This window comes from Rhea pennata, chromosome 1 (assembly GCF_028389875.1).
Source record: "Rhea pennata isolate bPtePen1 chromosome 1, bPtePen1.pri, whole genome shotgun sequence".
Taxonomy (NCBI): Eukaryota; Metazoa; Chordata; class Aves; order Rheiformes; family Rheidae; genus Rhea; species Rhea pennata.
In genome coordinates this window covers 88238200-88260083 of record NC_084663.1, presented here as the reverse complement: position 1 = coordinate 88260083, position 21884 = coordinate 88238200, and the positions used below count along the sequence as shown (strand labels likewise).

General features: G+C 36.0%; 1 protein-coding gene across 2 annotated transcripts in view; it reads left to right on the top strand.

Moving 5' to 3' along the window:
• The window catches only part of STXBP5L (syntaxin binding protein 5L), a 195663-nt gene that overhangs the window by 118552 nt on the left and 55227 nt on the right, over nucleotides 1–21884 (top strand). For both annotated transcript variants that reach the window (XM_062571698.1, XM_062571688.1), the window contains exons 11-17: nucleotides 1053–1125; nucleotides 2383–2530; nucleotides 4283–4350; nucleotides 5596–5636; nucleotides 8560–8777; nucleotides 12604–12776; nucleotides 18573–18698. In XM_062571698.1, coding sequence (XP_062427682.1) covers nucleotides 1053–1125; nucleotides 2383–2530; nucleotides 4283–4350; nucleotides 5596–5636; nucleotides 8560–8777; nucleotides 12604–12776; nucleotides 18573–18698 — 847 coding nt within the window. The remainder of the gene's footprint in view (nucleotides 1–1052; nucleotides 1126–2382; nucleotides 2531–4282; nucleotides 4351–5595; nucleotides 5637–8559; nucleotides 8778–12603; nucleotides 12777–18572; nucleotides 18699–21884) is intronic.

The following is a 21884-nucleotide window of genomic DNA, read 5'->3' as shown; positions in this document are numbered from 1 at the left end:
CTGAAAAGAGTCTGGTCCTATCCTCTTGACACCTCCCCTTAAGGTATTTGTAGACATTGATGAGATCCCCTCTCAGTCTTCTCTTCCCCAGGCTGAAGAGGCCCAGCTCTCACAGCCGTTCCTCATAGGGCAGATGCTCCAGCCCTCTGATCCTTTTTGTAGCCCTATGCTGGACTCTCTCCAGTAGCTCCATGTCTCTCTTGTGTCTCTGAGGGAGCCCAGAACTGGACACAGTACTCAAGATGAGGCTTGCCCAGGGCTGAGTAGAGGGGCAGGATCACCTCCCTCAACTTGCTGGCAACACTCCTCCTAATATACCCCAGGATACCACTAGCCTTCTTGTCCACAAGGGCACGTTGCTGGCTCATAGTCAACTTGTCATCCACCAGCACTCCCAGGTCCTTCTCTGCAGAGCTGCTCTCCAGAATGTCAGCCCCCAGCCTGTACTGGTGCATGGGGTTATTTTTCTCTAGGTGCAGGACTCTGCACTTGCCCTTGTTGAATTTCATGAAGTTCCTCTCTGCCCAACTCTCCAGCCTGTCCAGGTCTCTCTGAATGGCAGCACAGCCCTCGGGTGTATCAGCCACTCCTCCCAGCTTGGTATCATCAGCAAACTTGCTGAGGAGGCACTCCGTCCCCTCATCCGTGTCATTGATGAATAAGTTGAATAAGACTGGCCCCAGTACTGAGCCTTGGGGAAGTCCACTAGCACAGGCCTCCAGCTAGACTCTGCACCACTGATGACGACCCTCTGAGCTCTGCCTTTCAGCCAGTTCTCAGTCCACCTCACTGTCCACTCATCTAGCCTGCACTTCCTGAGCTTACCTAGGAGGATGTTATGGGAGACATCTACCCAGTTCCTCTTCTCAGTTCCTTTCTGACCCTAATCAAATGCTTTCTTTTTGCATGTGTGTCTAGTTATTGTAGGATCTGTATCTCAAATCTTTTGTTTAATATACTGTGAGTGTTTACAGGTTATAAAGCTGACTTGCTTATTTAAAATGACTAATAGGAGAACTGCATGTTTTTTATACTTGATTCTTCACTTACAGAATTTCAAGAACCCTATGCTGTAGTTGTGCTTTTGGAAAAAGATCTCATTGTTGTTGACCTGACACAAACCAAGTAAGTTTGAAGTCTTATATGAAGTTAGCAGGTAAAAGCTGTCCAAATGTTATCAATGTCATTTTACAATCTAAAGTTAGTCATTCTTTGGGATAATTCTATGTGTTTACCTCCACCTTAATAGCTAAGGTTTTAATAGATAGGCACTTTATGATAATATATTTTTTAAGCTTAGGAATAAATCTAAGCCTGTGGTCTCTTCAGCACAGCCCTCCAACATGCACATGCTGAGTTATGACCTAAATTTGTGTGTTGGAAGCCAGATTCAACAAGTACTTTTATGCATGTCTGACTTTACTAGACTCTGCAGGGACTACCACTTACCTATTTACTCAAGCATGTTAATAAATAATGGCATCGATTTATAGCAACGGATCTATAGGATTCTTTCATAATCCAGTTGCTGTTTTAAGTGACAAATAATTCTTTCACCCTGGGATCAATATTGTTATGAAAACGGAACTATACGCTACGTAATGCAGGATCTGATTCTTATTTTGTTATGCCTCCAACAACACCAGTTATGTACATCCACATTCACATTGGTACAACTAAGAATAGATTTTTGCCCTTAACATCTTAAAATATTTTAGCTGAATCATATTCTGATCTCACTCACTTTCAAGACTGATTTGAGTCATCTCAGCAGTATAAAACGGATGTAATAGAAATCAGACTTTCTGCATTTTTGAATTATGAATGGCACTGTGTAATCGGCTAGGAGTGAGGCCATCCCTTTGATCAGATGGTCTGAAATGATGCAAGTCAGAAGATCCACTTCATCTGTTACTGCTATTGTTCTTGTAGAATCAGCGATCTATCAGCACAATAAGCAAAAATATTCAGTATAAAATCCACAACTGTATACTAATTCTTAGGTTATAACATAAATCATATGCATGAGAAAAAGTGTAAGCCCTATATTTCTTAAATAAAATTTTAAGATATTAGGAAAAATTAAATCCTAATCCTCATTCACATGAGTAGTCCTATTAACATTAGGAACTAGTCACATGAATGGGTATTTACATTACAAGAAGAGAGTTCTTACACAACACAATAGTTTTTGTATCCTTATTTGAATAACTACACATTTTATTGACATCAAGTATGATATCTATGTTTGAAAAACTAAGGGAAATGTCATTTATTGGTAATAATTTTGCTTAGATTATTTTATGTACTTTAATATAAGAATATTTTTTCTTATATGCTTCAGTATCACAGTGGTTCTAATAAATTGTCTTCCTTGACTAGTTTTCCAATCTTTGAAAATCCATATCCCATTGACATTCATGAGTCACCTGTTACCTGCACAGAGTATTTTGCCGACTGTCCTCCAGATTTGATTCCTGTACTCTATTCTGTAGGAGCAAAACATAAAAAGCAAGGATACAGCAATAAGGTAAACGAAAATAATATTGTTTTATATGAAAAACATGTAACTAGATGTACAACTTATACTTTTGTAATACCTTGCTGATTTTTTTTTCATTGTGCTTTTCTTCAATACTCACTTCCAAGTTGGTCCAACCAGCAGCTCAGAGGTTGAATATGACCTGTAGTGGTGCTTAAACACACCTAGTGCTTTTCCTCAGAGGAAACATCCAGTTCAGGGAGCCTGTGCCTATCTAGTGCCTCAGATGGTACACAGCAAGAGCTTAGAACCTGGGCAGCTGCCACAGAGCCTATTTGGTAAGGGCAGAGGAGGCTGCAGGCAGTCTTCCTTTTGTGGTTCCTTATGGCCTGATATTTGTCCCTCTGAAACACCATCAGTTAAGTACAACTGTTAACCACCATTATATAGGACTTAATGGTGTGACTGCTGGAGTTATACCACCTCAGATTGAGCTAAAGGAATGTCATCGGTATAAAACTCAAATTTGTCTGAATATGCTATCTCTACTGGAGGAAAACGTAGCACCTTAAATCATTACAACCAAAAGAAGTTAGAGGAAGAGTTTCCATAGAAGTTGAGAGTTCACAGCATCTCTGTAAAATTTTTATTAAATAGGAATATTAATAATTATTTTACTGAGCTACTAAAGTCTTAATGAAATGATTTTAGAAATTATACCAGCTGCAGAAATAAAAAGAGGAAATACTATTATTTTATAGATTTCAAACATTAATCTGGTGTGTGTTTTGATTAGAATGAATCCATCATAAATAATCTAAAAAAAACTTTGGATAAACAAATTGGAGTTATCATCATTTTTCTATTCATATGAACAGAAGTATTCTCCTTGGAGCTGCATAGTGTTCCATGAACAGAGAGACTGGACCCTATTTATTTCTTTTGGCTATTGATTGAGAAAAGCACTTAAGAAAATATTTTTTCTCTCACTTCAACCTATCTGCTTATCTGTGCTTGTTTTGTATGCATAGCTTCTCAAACTTTCCCCACCCATCTATACTCATTGTACACTCTTTTGTCCACATGCTTTATTTGTGCACACACAAATACACCCTCTGAATGTAGCTGATTACTTACTTGCCATCCACCCATTTCTGTGCTCCCATACATCCATTCCATATGTTCACATATCCACTTTGTGCTCCCCATTTTTTTCCACGCTCTCATATTCTACATGCATCCTCACCCACTCTGCACATATGTCATCCTCCACATTTTGCTCTACCAGCCTCATCCCAGAAAGAGAATGGATGTCTTGCCATTACACAAAAGGCAGAGAAGGGATGATGATTTTGTATGTTCTGTGAAAGTCACATTTCCTCATCTTGTATCCCTTGATGTTATGCTTGGATATTCCCTAATTTTTGGGGACAAGTATCTTCAGTATTCCTCATACTCAAAACTGATTCTCAGTCCTGTTCAGTGTCCTATACAAGCTCTAAGAGTCAATTCATGTGAAAAAAAGTGGCAGGATTGTTTGCTATTTCTTCCTGTAATTTCAATTATGAATTACTGCAGTAAAGCTGTATTTCACCCTCCCAAGTAGTTATGTGGAAATTTTAAAAAACATAGAACTTCAACAGATGACATAAAAATGCTAGTAAATTTTAAAGCTCCTTTTTTCTGAGCTGTGTTACTTTTTAGAAGAAGATGTTGCCAACTCTTGAGTTCAAAAATTAACCGGTCAAGCAAAACTCATTCAGATTAGTTCTGATCTCAGTATTCTTGTTCTTTGCTTAGGAGTGGCCAGTCAGTGGTGGAGCATGGAACCTTGGAGCACAGACATATCCTGAAATTATTATTACAGGGTGAGATTGAAACTGAAGTTTTGTGCTTTTAAAATATTAGTGTCTAGAGCTTTTGACTATGGACTAGCCACAGATGAGAGTTGAATCTTGACAGGGTGTCAAAGTATAAATATTCTGGCCTCTTTAATTGAAGTAAGTGGTTTTTATTCTTGGTCTTCTATTCTTGGAGTCACCAGAGAAAATTGTGTTTGCTGGAGAGAACAGAGCTTTGTACTCAGGGGCAAACTATTGTGAGAATTCTTGAGTAAGGACCAAGTGCTAAAAGGCAAATCTATAAAATTATGAAGGTGGGATCTTTGGAAAGGAGTGTCCATTGCAAGAGAAATTTGTGGCCATGAAGCACACAGAGAATAGCATTAAAAAGGAGGCCAGTTGTTCTTCCACACTTTTGAGTTCCTGGGGAATCTGTATCAAGAAATGTTTTGGAATTCTTCTTAATACACCAGCATTAGTGATGAAGTGGTGCACTGGGATGAATTTCACCTTGCAAGTGAGAAATGGACCCAAAGAAAAAAGGCATAGAAAGTCTCAGGTCACAATGGCAACCCCATGAACAATCCCTGCTGGGTTTTCAAGGCACTCCGCTATAAAACAGAAGCCTGTAAAACAGCCTTCTTACGCAGTGGAGTCTATGTTTGCCAGTCTCGACCACATAGATGACAGCAAGACATTTGGTAAATTGTTAAAATCAATAATACCTAAAAGCTATTTTTAAAAATAAGATTATGGTATCAACTGGAGTACCTATAAGGGGAAGAACATATTGTTCTCGTTTTAAACAGAAATATATCTTTTCTCCGATTCTACTCCAAGAATGATCTTCTATTAATAAAAACACATAGTAAGTTTTTAAGAAAAATGAACTTCACCTCTGTCTTTTCAAAATTTGATTTATATGGCATTTTTACAGTGCAGAAACTTGATGCTGGCCCACTGCAAGGCCAAAGGTACTGTGTCTTACAGTTGTTGTTAGTATGGCAACTATTGTCATCCTAGTGTAATCTTCAAAATTCTTTAGTGGGTAAGTTCTTTATAGGAAATACATTAAAAAAAATCTTACTAGCCTAAATAAATGAATAACAAAGTGTTCTTATAGTTAATATGGACATTACTGTATATTGTCAATTAGGTATGAAGAGTTACCACACAAAGTACAGTATTATATTTATCGCTCACTGAAAGTATAAAATGGTTAGAGTTTCATCTTGTTTTAACACATTTAATTTTTATGTTTTTTCTTTTAAGCCATGCAGATGGATCAGTAAAGTTTTGGGATGCTTCTGCCAGTAAGTGTTTAAAGTTAATATGAGTAGTAATATCTGAGATAGTATAATTTGGAATAATGAGATAAAACTAAGTGAGTAAATTAGGGGGAAGAAAAAACTCTGCTAGTGAGATATGTTAGGCTGAAATGAGTCAAAGTCAAGGAGAGTGATAAAACCCCATATCTGTCTTAAAAGCACGTATATTTGGGCTGGAATCTAAAATATTTTGATTCAAATGATGTAATTGTGTTTCATAGACGTTGCAGTAGAGATACCTTGTATTCTATTTCCGCTGTGATCCTAGGATCTCTGAGTAGAATATCTCTTCCATGAGGTATCAGTGTCTTCCCACTTCTTTAGAAAAGTTTATGTGAAAGGAATAGCTCTCTGAACTGTTAGACATAAGGAGATTCAGTTTGATACTAATGACCAGTCTACATAGTGATAAAGAACGCAGAGCATAAAATACTTATACTACCTCCTACTTCCACTTAGCACTGCAGAATTATCATGAGTAATAGTACTACCAGTTCCATCCAAATATGAGGAAGATATACAAGATTTTAGTATTGGCTAAACCTGATGAGTTTCTCATTTAATTGTCTTTTTGTCTAATAGCAAATCCTTTCACTCCTCAGGTTGGACAAGGAGAAAATGAGGATTTTCAAAGCCTTGTTGCATACAGGAATTTTTTATAGGCCTGCCAATGAACATGACTAGATATTAGCTGTTTATTACACATTTTGTTTATTTGAAAATGGAAGAAAAACAGAAAAATATCAGCCTTAGAGTTTGTATCTTCCATCATTTCCAAGTTATGGTGAGCACCAAAAAGAAGAAAAGGATTAAAAGACCTATTTTAGAAGCTATCAGTAGTAGAGACAGTGACTTGATAACATTTACTTCTAAGTTTGTGCAAAAACAGGTGTTGAGGTTCTAGGAGTAAATCCACAAAGGCAACAAGTTTTAAAGAGCTTTAATATAAAGAAAATGAGGGTAATGACTTTCATACAGAGCATTACACGTGAGGCATTAGACCTAGTCTTGCGCGTATTTCATTACATATCTGTTCTCACCTTGACACGAATGTGCAAATGAAGGAAATAATGTTACTCTGAAACAAAACAGAGTGTTCTAAGACTTCAAAGCATTTAGCAAGTATGTTGCATTGGAACCAATGTACTTGTGATTTCTTCTATAAATATTGACAGGAATGGGGAAAGGAAAAAAACTTCTCATCGAGGATAAATAAAGAATAAATATAACTCACTAAACAGTATGTACATGCTGCAATGGGAATTGGTCTTAGAAGTAAACGCTTAGATGATTCTGAATATTCAAAGATCCTTTTAACAGTAGTGGAATTTTCAATGCATCTCTGAAGTCCTGGTCATAATACTACTTCTCAAGATAACACACTGCCTTACTGGCACAGTACTTGTTACTTACTAGTTACAAAGTTTTAATTTAAATTATTTTATTGGAGTTCAAATTTTGTTTGAGAATTTCATGGCAAACATGATGTCCTGCTAATACTTGAAAGCAGAAAGTGCTTCACCAGTAGGCATATTTTAATCAAGCAATTTTGTATCTCAGAGCACAGATCTGTTGGAGACAGGGAGTTGCTCAGCCATTGAAGCAGTTTTCCAAATTTATCTTTGCTCAAAAGCCATTGTTGTTTCTTATTTGCTTCTGTGCGGATAATGCATAGTAATTCCCAGAAGCATAAGGCATAGAGTCTTTCTTTTTCCTTACTATGCTCTAAGATGCTGCAATTCTTCCAGTCCCAGTATACACAGACCCAAGGTGTCCGATTCTAAGTGCCAGTTAGATTTGCCAGTGGGGTTTAGTACATCCTGGGGCCTCTTCCACCATCACAGAGGTCCAGAGGAATTATGTATTCATTATAGAAGCTCTTGCTGTAATTTGTGAAGGTTTAGTAGCATGCATATGCTGAGACTCCTAGAATATATCTGCACTGCAAAATTAAAATGTAATTACGCTGTATTTTTAGTCTCATTACGTACTTAAGACACTGTTCTTCCATCTTTTTGTTATCTATTACACAAGCTAGCTTGAGTGATACAGCACAATAACACTGACACATGAAACAGCTTTACCTTTACATACATTTATACCCTTAAGGTGCTGAGTCTGACTGCCTGTTGTTCTGACCTTATGCAGTCATTAATTAATGCCATAAATTAATGCAGGAAAAGGGTAAAACACAACAGGCAAGGATGTTAATAGTTTATACTCTCTCCCCAGTGCTGTGAGTGTCTAAGGAGCACTCACACAGAGCAGCTGTAAAAGGTTTGTCAGTAAATCAGAATGTGATTAGTTATAATCCCTTCACCTCCAAAACTCATTGCAGTGATGTTCTAGTCTTCACCCAGGTTCTGGATGTAAAGGTCTGATATATAGGTACAGATGTAGATATATTTATTAGTAATTTGCTAGTCAATTATTCAAAGCATTCTGGAACTCCTGTACTTTTTCTGAAAGTCTTTGTGTTGCCCAGTCTACAGATTACTTTCCTATTTTTTCCCTTGAAATGCCATACATCCACTTTCTCTCAAGACAATAATCTCAAAGAAAAGAAATCTTATCTCATTAGAAAAATAGCTACATATAACACAGCTTCTCCTCAACACTGAGTATGAACACAAATATGGATATATGATTGGCACACACCTTTGACATACTGTCTCAGAAAGTATTAACAAATACTCCACAGGCAAATACCCATTTTGGAAATATTAAATGCATATCTAACCAATACCGTGTACCAGAATATAATGTATAATACCCCTATTTCTTTCCTGTAGGCCTTCATATGATTCTTTGTTATGCCACAACTGAAAAGATTATCACTTCTGAGGAATTTTATAACTATTTTGCTTAATGTTAAACAGTATTTTTGATATGTTTTAATATTTTGCAGTTACTCTACAGATGTTGTACAAGTTAAAAACATCAAAGGTGTTTGAAAAACAGAAATCAGGGGAAGGAAAAGCAACAGCTGATATTGTGGAAGAAGACCCTTTTGCTGTTCAGATGATGTACTGGTGTCCTGAAAGTCGAATTTTCTGTGTGGCAGGAGTTTCTGCGTATGTGGTTGTTTACAAGTTCAGCAGACATGAAGTAAATACTGAAATTGCAGTAAGTCCTTCAGAATTTTACTCTCTTATAATAAACCGCCATTTCTAAGTGCCCTGCTGCCTCTGTGCCCTGCTGCATCTGTGCTTATATACTTAAATATAACTTATATCAAACTATGTAAATAAAGCTCTAGGAACATTCAATTTTAAACCTTTTAAGTGAGGTCTTGATCCTGCTGAAGTTGATAACAAAAATCTAACTGAGGTTTTAGGAGCCAGCTCTCCACTTTTTCATTAATGGCAACATAGTATGGATTTCAGACCTGATTTGCTTTTAAGACTTTATGATGCTGCATACTTACCTGCTCTAAAAATTTTGGATGCTGTATGTTTTATCAGATAATATACATTGCATACAAACATAATATTGCTCCTTTTAATTGAAGAATTCCATCTCCTTAGTTTATATTCATACTGTTTGTAACACAAGGGAACTTCAAATTATCACTATCTTTAACAAAATAGTTGCTGGATTTTTGGTTTATGCTGGCTCTGTTTCCTCAAAAGTGGACATTATACATAATGTCAAACTACTTATGCCTAAGCAGTTGAAACTGATAAGTTCCTTAGCATCTTGTTCACTTGATTTGACGTAGAAGCAGATAGTTCATATTCTTTTAACTGCACTGCGGTCACCTTGTATTTACCATAGTAACACAGCAAGTCTGACTTAAACTTTGTATTGTTCTGCACAGGAGCAGCAACAATTGCTAATGGAGTGGCTGAACAGCACTCATAGTATAAAGTATTCTTTCTTAAGTCTAAGACGTTTAACAAAAGACTACTCTTAAGCATAAGACAATCTAAACATGAATGTCTTTGCTTCAGACTTGCCATTAACTGGCTTTAGAGAATCTAGAGAACAGTTTGCATGTTTAGGCACTCTCTTGCCAGAAAGTCTTTATCTGTGTCTGCCAGCTCTCAACAAACCCCAGTGGCAGAACCAAACTTTCCCTTCCATTTTCCACCTCTCCAACAAAAATTCTTTTCCTTTTCACAATATTAGAATGTCCTTTTGATATCTATGGCTCTAGCCTGGCAAAAACATTCGTGTCACTTTTGGGCTGTAATCATGTGCCAGTTGGCTAGGAGATTCATTACCCTTCCAGGAATGTTTAAAAACTAATGAACAGTAATTTTGCATTACTGACCAGTTGATCTATAATGCTATTATTATATCTGAGTGTCCTTATATTATTCCATAGCAGCTGCACATTATCTTTTATTACCTCTCTTTTATTTTCCTTGTTTTCCTGTCTCTTTCAGCTGAATTGCAGCAGAAGTTGTATTTTCTAACACATAACAATATATACAATTTAACAGTTTTTCAAATTTCATCTGTAGTTTGGAAGCATTTATATAAGGAATTGTTCTGTAAAGAGTTGATCCACTATTACCTAATACTGCTGACATAGTCAGTGAGTTCCCGCGGGTTTTGTGCATCCCTATTCTGCAGATGTGCCTTAGCTTTTGGTTTTAGCATTTTCATTGCAAGCACTCATTCTTCACTTGTGATTGGTCCTTTTATATATATAAAAAGTATTAGTCTTTTTTGGAATTAATTCCCGACTTAGGTTGTCTAGCTTTGTTTATACTGAGCCTGAGCTTGTCTCAGGACCTTTCTCTGCCTATAGTGAGCCCAAGTTCTAGCACTGAGTGTCCTCTCTTCTCTAGCAACCAGCCTAAACTCAGCTTGAATTCAGTCTGCAAATCCCTTGTGTCCAGCAGCAGGCAGCATTTTAAGAAGGAACCATATTAATTTGTCTGTCTGACATCAGTCTTGTAACGTCATTGCTATGGTGAACAGAAAGCATGGAGGCTACACAGAGGTTTCTTCATGTGACAGGTTAAGTCTACCCTTGAGTGTATCCTAGGGCATGTGTTGTCTATGAGATTTCCTGAATAGAATTATTTGCATCATTCCATATCAGACTTTGAAGGCTAGTAGTATACATGAGACAAAAATTCTGCTTCTTATCCAGCACTGGAGTCGTTGCCATACAGTTATGTAAAAAGCGTTTTTCCTTTTTTGCTGTCTGAATCTATTCCGTCTGGTCTATCAAAGAAAAATGTGTTAAGCTTTCCCGCTTTATAAGAAAGAGGTGTCTACTAAGCATGATCACTTTCTAAGGAAAGGAATTTCAAATACTATGGTAGTGCCAGTCTTTCCTCAGTGTAGCTCCTCTTTCAAGCTCTTGAAAAGAACCAGAGAAAAAAGTTTGCATTAGCTGGAATGTCGTAAGAAGAATCAATGAACCTAGTAATGGAATACTCTAAAAAGATCTTTGCACAGTGTGTCAAATAAACTGGTATGGCAGGTCTGCATTCCTTTCAAGGCCCAGTCAGCCAGGACTAATGCGTAAAAAAAAATTCACAGTCATGTGATTAGCCTAAATTTTTCTTTCTGTCTGCAAGTGAATGATAACTAGTAGGAAAGAAAGACACAAAGAAAAATGACCAAAAAAGAATAATGTCTTTCTAACGTGGTACACAGAAGAAACATATTCTTCAATAGTTATTTCAGTCAAGCATGAAGATTAAACAGCATTATAAATTGTTTCGTTCAGGCAACAATTACTTCCAAGAGATTAGAACACAGTATTTTGCTCATTAGTCTTTGAAGGCAAAGGCTGTCTGTAGGTTTCTTCGTTGTTTCAGGCAAAAAATATCTGTAGTTATTGGAGTGGAGAAGCAAAAGTGAAATTTTGGGACAGAGCATTTTTCCTTCTAATTGAATAGAATCACTTCTTTCTGAAACCTTGTGTGTTTTAACACAACACTTGAATTTAGGAAGAGGAGAGTGTTCAGTGATCTTTATCTCCTGATTTCCTAAAACCTAGCTATTATCCTAATGGTGCCATTTTCATCTTGGTATAGATGATGTCTCAGAGAGAGATCACTAACTGAGAAGAATTTTGCAGTGTCTGCATCTGTAATTGCTTCTGATTTGATGACCACTTCAGAAAAACAGCACCGAAGTTACTGTTCAAATAGTATTCCCAAGACCTTACCACTTTGAGGGCTGTACCTTGTTTCTTTTCGAAACAGCAAACTCCTTGAACAATTCATAAGATATAAAAAATTACCCAACATTTATTATGATTCTTTGAGATAATTAGTCATGTAGATTAGAGCCTGTCTCCTTTTCCCTAACCTAGAATGAATGTGAAAAATAACTAGTTTGGACTTTGCTTTCTAGAATCTGCCAAATTTATTTGCCAGCTAGAGAATATGGACTGTTACCTCTGTGTGATTTCCTGACCCTTACCTATGGACAGGTGAAGTCCATTGGTCAGTACTCTCCACACTGTCAGGTTTTTGCATTCTGGCTAAAATCTGTCTGATAGAGACTTTGGTATACTAGCAGTACGGAGGTGGAGTTGGTGATTCTTTTAGTTAATTTGCTTAGGAAAAGAATGTTGGACAATCGGCAGAAAATTTCAGGACATTAATCGTTAATGATGCCTTCATATATTGGAATAATGTCTATCTTAGGGTGAATGATGAATTTCTCTTTTCATGTTAAATGTTAGAAATGTGTATTTATATTCTTTCCTTTCACTTACAATAAAAGGCTTGGATCAAAGTAAGACCTGAAGGAATATGCCTACATACCCATCACCAGTGTAGGGTAGATGAGTAATTCCTATCTGCTTATGCTGTTAGGCTGCAGTGGAGTGAAGTGACAATTTTCTTTGCCTGCAAATAATGAAGATAAAGGTGTTTTTATTTTTAGAAAGACAGACTTACTGGTATTTATTTGAAAGTAATAGAATTTTCAGTAGCTTTCTTTATTAAATTATAACCTAGCTTTTTATTTATTTAAGTCATTAGAGGTACGACTTCAGTATGAAGTAGAAGATATCATTACTCCTGAACCAGAAATAATTCCTCCATTTCCTGATGCCTCATCCCAGCTTCCTTCTTTAAAGAACCTTTCAGGCAGTACCAACACCGTAGCATGTGAAGGAATGATGAAGGACAGTATCCCATGTCTTAGGTAAGACTATGCCACTGTTCAAAAACTTATCTTTCTAAAAAGTATTTGTAGCAATTCTATTAATGACCTCATTAACCATCAATAAAAGGAGGCTGATCATATGTACGTGGCACAAAATGAGAAGAAAACAGAATACAAAATTAACAAAAGAGTTACAATAAAATATTTAACAAGGGATGTAAAAAGACTGGAAGTAAGGACTGAAAAGATCAAGTGAGATTCAACCTGAAGTTTTAGTAAAATGGGAAAAAAATTTAGCAAATAAAATATGAGGACAGTTAATCGACTGTTATACTAAAGGTTCAGCTGTAATTTTCCAGTATGATGTAGGAGTAAATCTCCTTCTCACAGGCACATTTTGAATGGAATATAAGCACTACAGAATAGTTCAAGAAACTTCTGAGGAACATAACTGTTTTTTTGAGTTCACAAAGAGATTTCCATAAAACCATAATTTGCAAAACTTTCCCTCATTGATTAATTAATATAACACTTGAATCTTTCTTTGTGAAAAAATATGTATGCATTTTATGGGGAGTGGGAGAGGGGAACTGGTATAATCATAAAACAATCTTGAAAATATAAAGTTATGAAACAGTTTCACTATGTGGAAGTGTGTATGCATTTTACATCTTTAGAAAGTACCAAATTGTTATTTGCTATAGTACACTGACAGTATTTGGAATAGATTATTGTGTTCTTTCTAATAAGGCAGCTGAATTACGGGTTTGAATAGTTTCAAAACAGTATTCTGTACAAGGTTCTGTAAACTGTAGTTTCACAGCAATTATAGTGCACTGCTGACAACAATGATTGCTCTCCTTTTAGTGAATTTGTTATTATTTTAGTCTAATTATTATTAAATATTTTAATGCTTCAGTTATTTCAAAAGCAGTTTAAGTGAACATTGCTTAACTTTGCAGACATTCAGTCTGTTGCGTTCCTGAAAATAGTGTCTTAGCATTTAAAAGCAATATTGTGACATTGCTCATGCATAATTGACAGTATTTACTTGACATCCAGTTAATCTGTCCACCTCATTCAGTAAGGCAGCTAAATGTCAGACCTTTATCTTATCTTGAAGGTAGAAAGGTTCTTGTGAACTCGTAGAGGTACTGCTGGTTAGTGTTTAGACATTTGCTTAGCTCACTAGATAATCTCACCTTAAACTGGCAGACTGACTTTTGTCCAATTTTGCACAAAGTAAGGATATTATTATTTTGTTAAGTGATTTTTTTTAAATCAAAATAATGATACTACTACCACTGCTGGCATATTCGCTCTTTCATTGATTTAGAAGTATAATGTGCACTTTCACATCCCTTTCTATAGAGAAAGAGATAGAAATATCTCCATTCTTTCCCCAAAACCTAACCAGGCCCTCTTTCCTTTTCTGTCCAAAGACTTCTATTCTAAGCAGAAGTATGATGATAAGATGAAAGTAGTGCTGGAAATGCAGAAAACCCACTAAACACCTGGATGCTGGTAGTGAGTTTATACGCAAGTCATACAGGTGGGCAGCAGTACAGAATCTAAGATACAGTGATAGTAATTTAAAGCTGCAGCCACTTATGGTTGAAAGGTGGTTGCAAAACTTGAACTATAATGATATTATTCATAAAATTTTGTATACGGACTATTTTTTGTGTTTCTTTTCATAGTTGCTTCTCCACCTCAATCCAACGAATGGGTGGTGCAGTGTGCCACATACTTTTGATAGTCATTACCCGAAGTCATTGTCTGAACATATTTGTCTTTGCAGATAGGTACTAGGAAGCAAGTGATTGAACATACTGAAGTAATGAAGGCTTAGCATTTTTCTGAAATCAAAAGTAAATGTTATCAAGAGAGGTGTGAAAAAAATAATTTTTGCTTATTTCAGAAGTTCTTATAATAAACATGCTTTTGAAATAACGTAGGAAACTGATGTATTTATTACCAGTAATAATCCTGATAAAACATTTTGTCACATATATAACATCATCAAAAACTTGTAGCCAGAAAGTAAGTCTTTGTTCTCAGATTTATTATCTTCTCAAAATTAGGTTAATGATGGGTTTTGACAGATATCTCCAAAGTGATAAAGATCTGTCTGTGATTATCTCGTGAAGAAAACTGAACAACAAAATTGGCAGCAAGTTAATTCAGTGTAGCATAATAAGAACAAGTCAATAAAAACTCTAAAATATCTATATTCCTTCTGTACATACTCCTGCAGTCTGCTTCAGGCTCATAACTGATATAAACAATTTAAGAAAAGCAGACTAAAAAAAAAAGAAAGATGAAGAAGAAAGAAAGTCAGTATTCAAGCAGGATAGTCTCTAAAACCAGGGAAATGCTCAAACATCCATAAAGGGGAAAGTTGCTACCGAAGCATAGGAATGACAAACTGAGCCAAATCTGAAACTCATGTACTCCATTCTAATGATCTTTCACCTAGTACAACTTATTCTAGGTTTGGAGAATATCCTTGTGAAATAACATCCAGCTTCCTAAAGACTCACCTCAGACTTACAGTAAAAGGTATACAAAGATGTTTGTTTTTTGCCCAGGTAACAACAATTTGGAAAAAAAAAAATAAAGGACTTTGAGTTCTCTAAATTTTTCAATGTGCTATTAAAGACCCACTGGAAAAGTAATAACAACATAGTAAAAACATATTTTAGATGTTCAGAATTAATTCTGCAGTCGGTGTCAGCCTTGTGATACTTTGTTTAAGAGGAAGAGAGATAAATATGTTACCTTGTCTCAGACACTGGATGGAACTCAGCATAACAACATGCTTCACTCCAGTGTTCCCTCGCATCTTCCACTGGGAATGGAAATTATGTCTTCTCAGCTGAAAGGGCAACTGGACAGAAGATACTCTGATGGACTATTTTGTATTCAGCTTCCTTCTGCTTGCTGTGCTTCTTATTTGCAGTTATTTGCAGCTCTTGTTTCTAGCTTCCCCAGCTCTCAAAAGGATCCCTCTCCCTTAGCAGCTTGGGTGCACAAATGTTCTTCCCTTTGTTCTCAATATTCCTGAGTAATCGAGGGCTTCATTAAGCTCATAGGAAACATCACTGCAGAACTTCTGCCTTATGAACAAGTGGAAAGACCAAGGCTTTATTGTCAGCAGACAGGTAAGAGTGCAAAACTTTGAGCAGAGCTTTACTGTTTATAGGTAACAAATATACAGATCTATTGCTGACATTTACAACTTTCTACACTTACGCAGTCAGAATGGGAAAAATGTAGGAGAAAATCAGGATCGTGGAAGGTGGGAAGAGATGGTTATGTCTTGAAGCTCTAGGTGAAGGTCTTGTTCCTCTTACTGAAATGTTGCGTATGTTCTGCTATGATCACAGCAGCCAACATTTTATGGAGATTATAGGACACAGTTTTAATTTTCTAATTGGACTAATAAATATACTCTGATGAGGCTGTGGAGTTTGAGGAGGCTACAGGCCCTAATAAAATTGTAAATGATGGTAAGATAGTCCTCACATGTCTAACAGTAAACTATTCAACTCTTTCAGCACTTGTACCAACTCCTGTTTCTACTGCTTCCTCTCTTCAGGTTTGACACAACTGCTTAGTAGTTCCTACAAAGTAACTCATGCAACCACACTATAGCATATGCTTATTCTGTTTTGGTGAACCTGCACATCGCAAAGTCTTATCTTACTCCTGCCAGTGCCACTTTTTGGTTCCTATGATTTCTGTGGCATGCAGTAGCTCTAGTACATTGCTGTATCTGCTGCTGGCTGGCATCAGCCTTGAGTGACAAGATTCCTTATGAAATAAAATGAAAGTGGTTATTTTTTTTCTTTCTAACTAGGCAGATAAGATACCATTCATCTCCATTAGTTGAATGTAATGATCAGGCCCTCTTCCTGTTTGGGTCAAGATTGATGCTGTTAACTCCTTTTCTTTTGCTTTTGTGACTACAGGAGCCCTAAGTGGAGAGAGGAGTAGTAAGCCTGATCCATGTCTGGAGTTCTATTCTCACAGCTGGTCCTGGATGATAAGGAAGAGAAGGGGGTGGAGGGAGCTTCTGCCTTTTTTTCTGTGTTGTGCCATCTTTCCTAAGAGAGGATCTGACTCAAGTGACTGATTATTCTTTCAGATAAATGGATATGTAAGATCTGAGTAATACTGCAGAAAAAAAGGAAGCAAATAGTGTATCAATCCACTGTTAAGAAATCCATTTAGAAAGATAGGTGAAGAATACTTTTCTCATTAAAGAGTGAATAAGTGAAAGATTTGGGAAGGTTAGTAAGCCCTCTACAGTAAAAATATAAGCAGTAGAGTGAGAACTGGATGACTGAAATGGTTAAACAATTCTGTGTCAGTGTGGGGATGTATTTTGAGAAAACAGTTATCAAATATATCACTCATATATTCCACTCACAAGCCACACGTCCAGCCATCTTGGCAACACAATGGCTTACCTTCCATCCTCGACAGCCCTTTTGAACTTAGTCTGAAACACAACAGTCAGGGCTGCAGAAGAAGGAATCATGTTCTCCAATATCTTTAGCTATATAGCCTCCTTTTGATACTCTAATGTCAAATGGCATCCTACAACTGAACTCATGGTCAGTCCTAGGCATCTTTGTGGGTCTAACTGAATTTTTTTCTTTCTAGCTCACTTCCTACTGGAGTGTATGCCAAGGTTCAAATCTGTCTGAGCTTGAGGAGAATTGTTTCAGCCCTCAGGGTCCTAGTCAAGATTTCTTGAAGAGCTTTTTTTTTTCTTTGCAAAGCTTTTTCCTTTCTATATATTTTTGTGATGTTGTAGCTCTGATCAGGGATGCTGTGATTCAGCTTGCTTGATTTCGCTGGCAAGCATCTATACCCTGCTGCTCTGCTACAGGACAGATGAGAAAATTTTATCAGAAGTCTTCTGGAAAAGTTGAAACTCACTATTTTCTTCTCGTTTCTTCCTTCATGATTTGTAGGCCATCAAGACATGCTCATATTACCAGGAGTTTGTGCAGATGGGTATGATTGAAAATTGGGCTTAAATTTCAACATCCCTGTACATGAGGGTGGCTAATTGCTAAATTTTCATTATTTTAGTAATTCATTATGCCTATTGGAGATTAGTTACTGAATACATTGAACCCAGGTCTGTTTGCTGTAAAACAGAATTCATGGTAATGGGTGATGCAAGATCAACAGTTCTGCTCTTCTGATACACCCAGTGTTGCAGGACAGAGTCCGTATGCTGAGCTGGGATTTGAGCAAGGAGAAGAATGGAATTCTGCTGAATTGTTTTTTGAAAAGTGCTCACACTACCAAAAACAGCTTTAATTTAGAGCAAGAAAGTTGCATCGAAATAGTGATGTCTTGTTTCAAAATTTTAGAAGAAAGTACTCGAAATTTTCCTTTTAAGTTGATTATTCGTGTTGATTTTTTAATTATACATTATATAGTATAATTATATAAACAAGGAAATGTTATCAAAAAGGAAAATTAAAGCAAAGTGATTATACAAAAAATATTTTTATTCATCCAAACTGTTCACCTCACCTACACCTTCTCCAGAGTTTCTCTTCTAGTGAATGCTGAAGTTTTCAGATTTATTCTTACAGTAGAAATGAAAATCAAAACTTGGAATTCCTCCACAATATACCTGTTCTAATTGCAATGCATAGTGTCAACGTACCACTATATTCACAATATGTTACAAATGCTAGAACTACTGTCAGCTGATTAAGGCGTAACTACTTCACTAGTATTTCCTCAAGGGAAGGAGCTGTTACTCATTGCCCACTCTGTTCTAACTTTTTACCCTTTTCTTTTTAGTGTTAAGACTCGACCTGTGCGAATGCCTCCTGGATACCAAGCAGATCTTGTTATTCAGTTGGTGTGGGTGGATGGCGAGCCTCCACAACAGATTACCAGTCTTGCTGTAAACTCTGCTTATGGACTGTAAGTAACTCAGAACTAAGGTGTATTGATTTATTCTTTTTTTGCGCCAAATGGTGTATGTTCTGGTTGTACTTCAGAGTTCTCTGCAGATCCTTAAAGTCAGAGTGAAAAAATCAAAGCATGCTGTTACCCACATTCTTGGGAAAAAATTGCTTGGACAGGTGACTCATGATTGTAATATGAGATACTAAACTGTCCTTATTGCAAATACTTTTACTATCCCTGGTTAAATGACTGAATCTTTTCAGATCACTTTGTTCGTCCTTTCAAACAAAATCTGATCATCTTTCAGATTTATAATTTTCAAAGATATTTTGAAAGGATCACCAAGATTAAATACATTTCATACCAGTTAGTGATGTGATTAAGTGTTAAATGTCATTTATCATGACCTCATATATTTAATTGAGAAGTTCTCTTGTGATTGCAACATTTTTGTGCACTAATCTTCATACATGTATTGAAATAGATTGTATATTTTCACAAAAGAACTAGGGGCTTGAAACTGAAAATTGAGTAAGGAACATTTAAATGCTAAATTCTGTATGAAAATGCAGGTAGATGTGTCTGTGTTTTGCTCTGGCTCTATTTAGTTGCTGATTTTTAATGTTTTCTTCCATTGAGAGCTGCCCAGATACATTAAACTGATTTTTATGGGAGATGTTACTTCAATAAAAAGCGTAAGCCTCAGTGGGTATTCAGTGCCTGACCCCCCCTGATTTTCAATAGATCACTTGACTCTGTTCAGACACTTGGGAAATTTTTAGCAGAGCCTTTACGTTTGTGCAAAAATACTGTGGCCTAGAGATTGTTTTGTGTTGGGTTTTTGTCCTGAATTTCCAGACGGTTGCCTGTCATGGAGACTAGAAATTTCTTTTGTTTTACCATACCAGGATGCATTTGTCACTTGTGAAAATTGTTCTTTTTTGCCTAATTTGCTCTCTTACAGGTCTCAGGCCTTAAGCCAGTATCTGGCTGCAGGCACTCACAATGCTTTCCTAAACATACCTGATTCAATAAAATATTTTAAATTGCTTCCTTTCCTAGCAACAGTAAAAGTTTACAGGACAGTTGCTTTAAAAACAAGTTTACTACATATATAAGTGTTTCAGAGATAAGCATGTAAGATGATCAAAAAAAAAAAAAAAAAAAAAAAAAAAGCCCCAGAGCCTAAAGTTAACATTACTACAAAGCTTACCAAAAAAAAGTATTTCTTTGAATTTCTTCTGCAGAGTCCTTTCCCTCTTCCTGTCTTCCTCTCAGTTGTCTCTCTCAGCCTTTTCCTCAGCCTATACTGAGAAGTGATAACCTTTTCTTTTCATCAGATTTTTTTTGATGCTTTACTTTTCTCCTGCTATCTAGCCTCAATCTGACAAAATAATTGTGTTATTTCAGCATAAAGCTTGAGGATATGTCGTTTTTGTAATGCTAGTTGTGATGTTGTTTATTTGGATCTTTTTTTTTTTTGCCTTTCTATTTTTTTCCTATAGTAGCTAGTTTAACTAGGAGGAAGGAATAGGATAGTGAGTAAGTGTGTGCTGGAGTATCTGCTTTCGGTACTCTTAATGATTTTTATTTCTGTAACTATGTATTACAAGTAGTAGGAACTTGGTGTCCTTGATGTTACTGCAGCCACGAAAAAGGACTAAACCAAGATATGCAAAAAATTTATCTCAGCAAAGATAAACCAACAGAGGCATTGGGAAATTTTATCTGTTTTTATTTATTTTGTTTATTTTTAGTGATGGTAATCTACAAATTAAACATACTAACACCTATCTTATTTGTGTTACAATGAATCCTCAAATTGTACTTTCAAACTTATTAAGATAATGAAAGTAGAAAAGCAGAAATTACAAAATTCTTTAAATGCATTTGAATATCTGCAAGGTTAAATGAAAATACTAAATATAACTCAAAGTACCTTTTATTGGAATGAAGACAGTTGCTGAAAATTTATTACCTGCTCCTGTGCTCCATATATGCAACAATCTAAATATTAATTGTCAAGGAATAGCTGAGGAGGATTTTATGACACTTCTGTGAAGTTTCTTTACAGAATAGAATTTCTCCTAGCAACTAATTCCATTCAGAACTCAACTTTGAGAAATTTATTGTGCTTATTTTGTATTTGACTGTAAAAAGATTTGAAGTGTTAGGAATTTATTTGAAGGCTTGTTAACAGTAATCTCACCTAAATGTTTTTCTTCTCTTTCCTCAGAAGCATTATTAATATAAATGAGCAATTTTTCATTTTCTCCTTAGAGTAATTAAGTTCTCAGATATGATAGGAAATGTGTGTCCATGCTTTTGAGTGAACTTAAGGAAGTTTTGGAAACTGCTGACCACAAATTGGTGTTCCATTTTGTTGATTTGATGACTTGCTGACCACGGAGTGACTGACTAACTCTTGTGGGTTTTGTTTGTTTGTGTTTTCTAAAATTATAAATCTCAGGTTAATCGTTTTCAGATGCAAGTGGCTATCAGTTTTATTGCCTAAAGCCTTAATAGATAAGACTGGCATGTGTCATTTATATTGGCTTATATTTCCATTTTTGCACTTAGCTGGTCTTTTATGAACACAGGATTGCTGTCAAAATTTATACAAGTAGTCCTTTTATTGCAATACCCTTTATCTGACCATGCCTATCAACAAATACTTTAAAGGAAAAGTGCAAGAATGACAATAAAAATAGTGAAATAATTTTTTTCTTTTCTGTATCAATCAGTTGTGTTGTGAAACATGAAGACTTATATAAAACCTAGTACAGAATGGTCTTCTGGCAAATACGATTGGTAGTGTTCCTTTTTCTCCCAAGGAAGCTTTATAAAAAAATCTTTTGTGATTAAATGAAATGTGTTTTAGTAATTTCTGGAACAGATATAACTGTACAATAAGTACATAGAGTTGGAGTACCGTGGAGTTTATTCTCCAGTGCATCTTCTCAAATAAGCACAAAGTATAGCAAAATAAAAGTGTATTTTGTACCCATTTTGAGCAGGAGTATATTCCTATTTAGACAACAAATCAGTGAAGAATCAACTAAAGGAAAATACCATGCTTGCAGTACATCCATAGATGCTGTACTAAATGCACTATTAAGTCTAGGGTAGAAAACATGATGTAGTGGCAATCAGTAGAATTTGAACCACTGTTGTACATGGTACCTTAATTCACCAGACTGA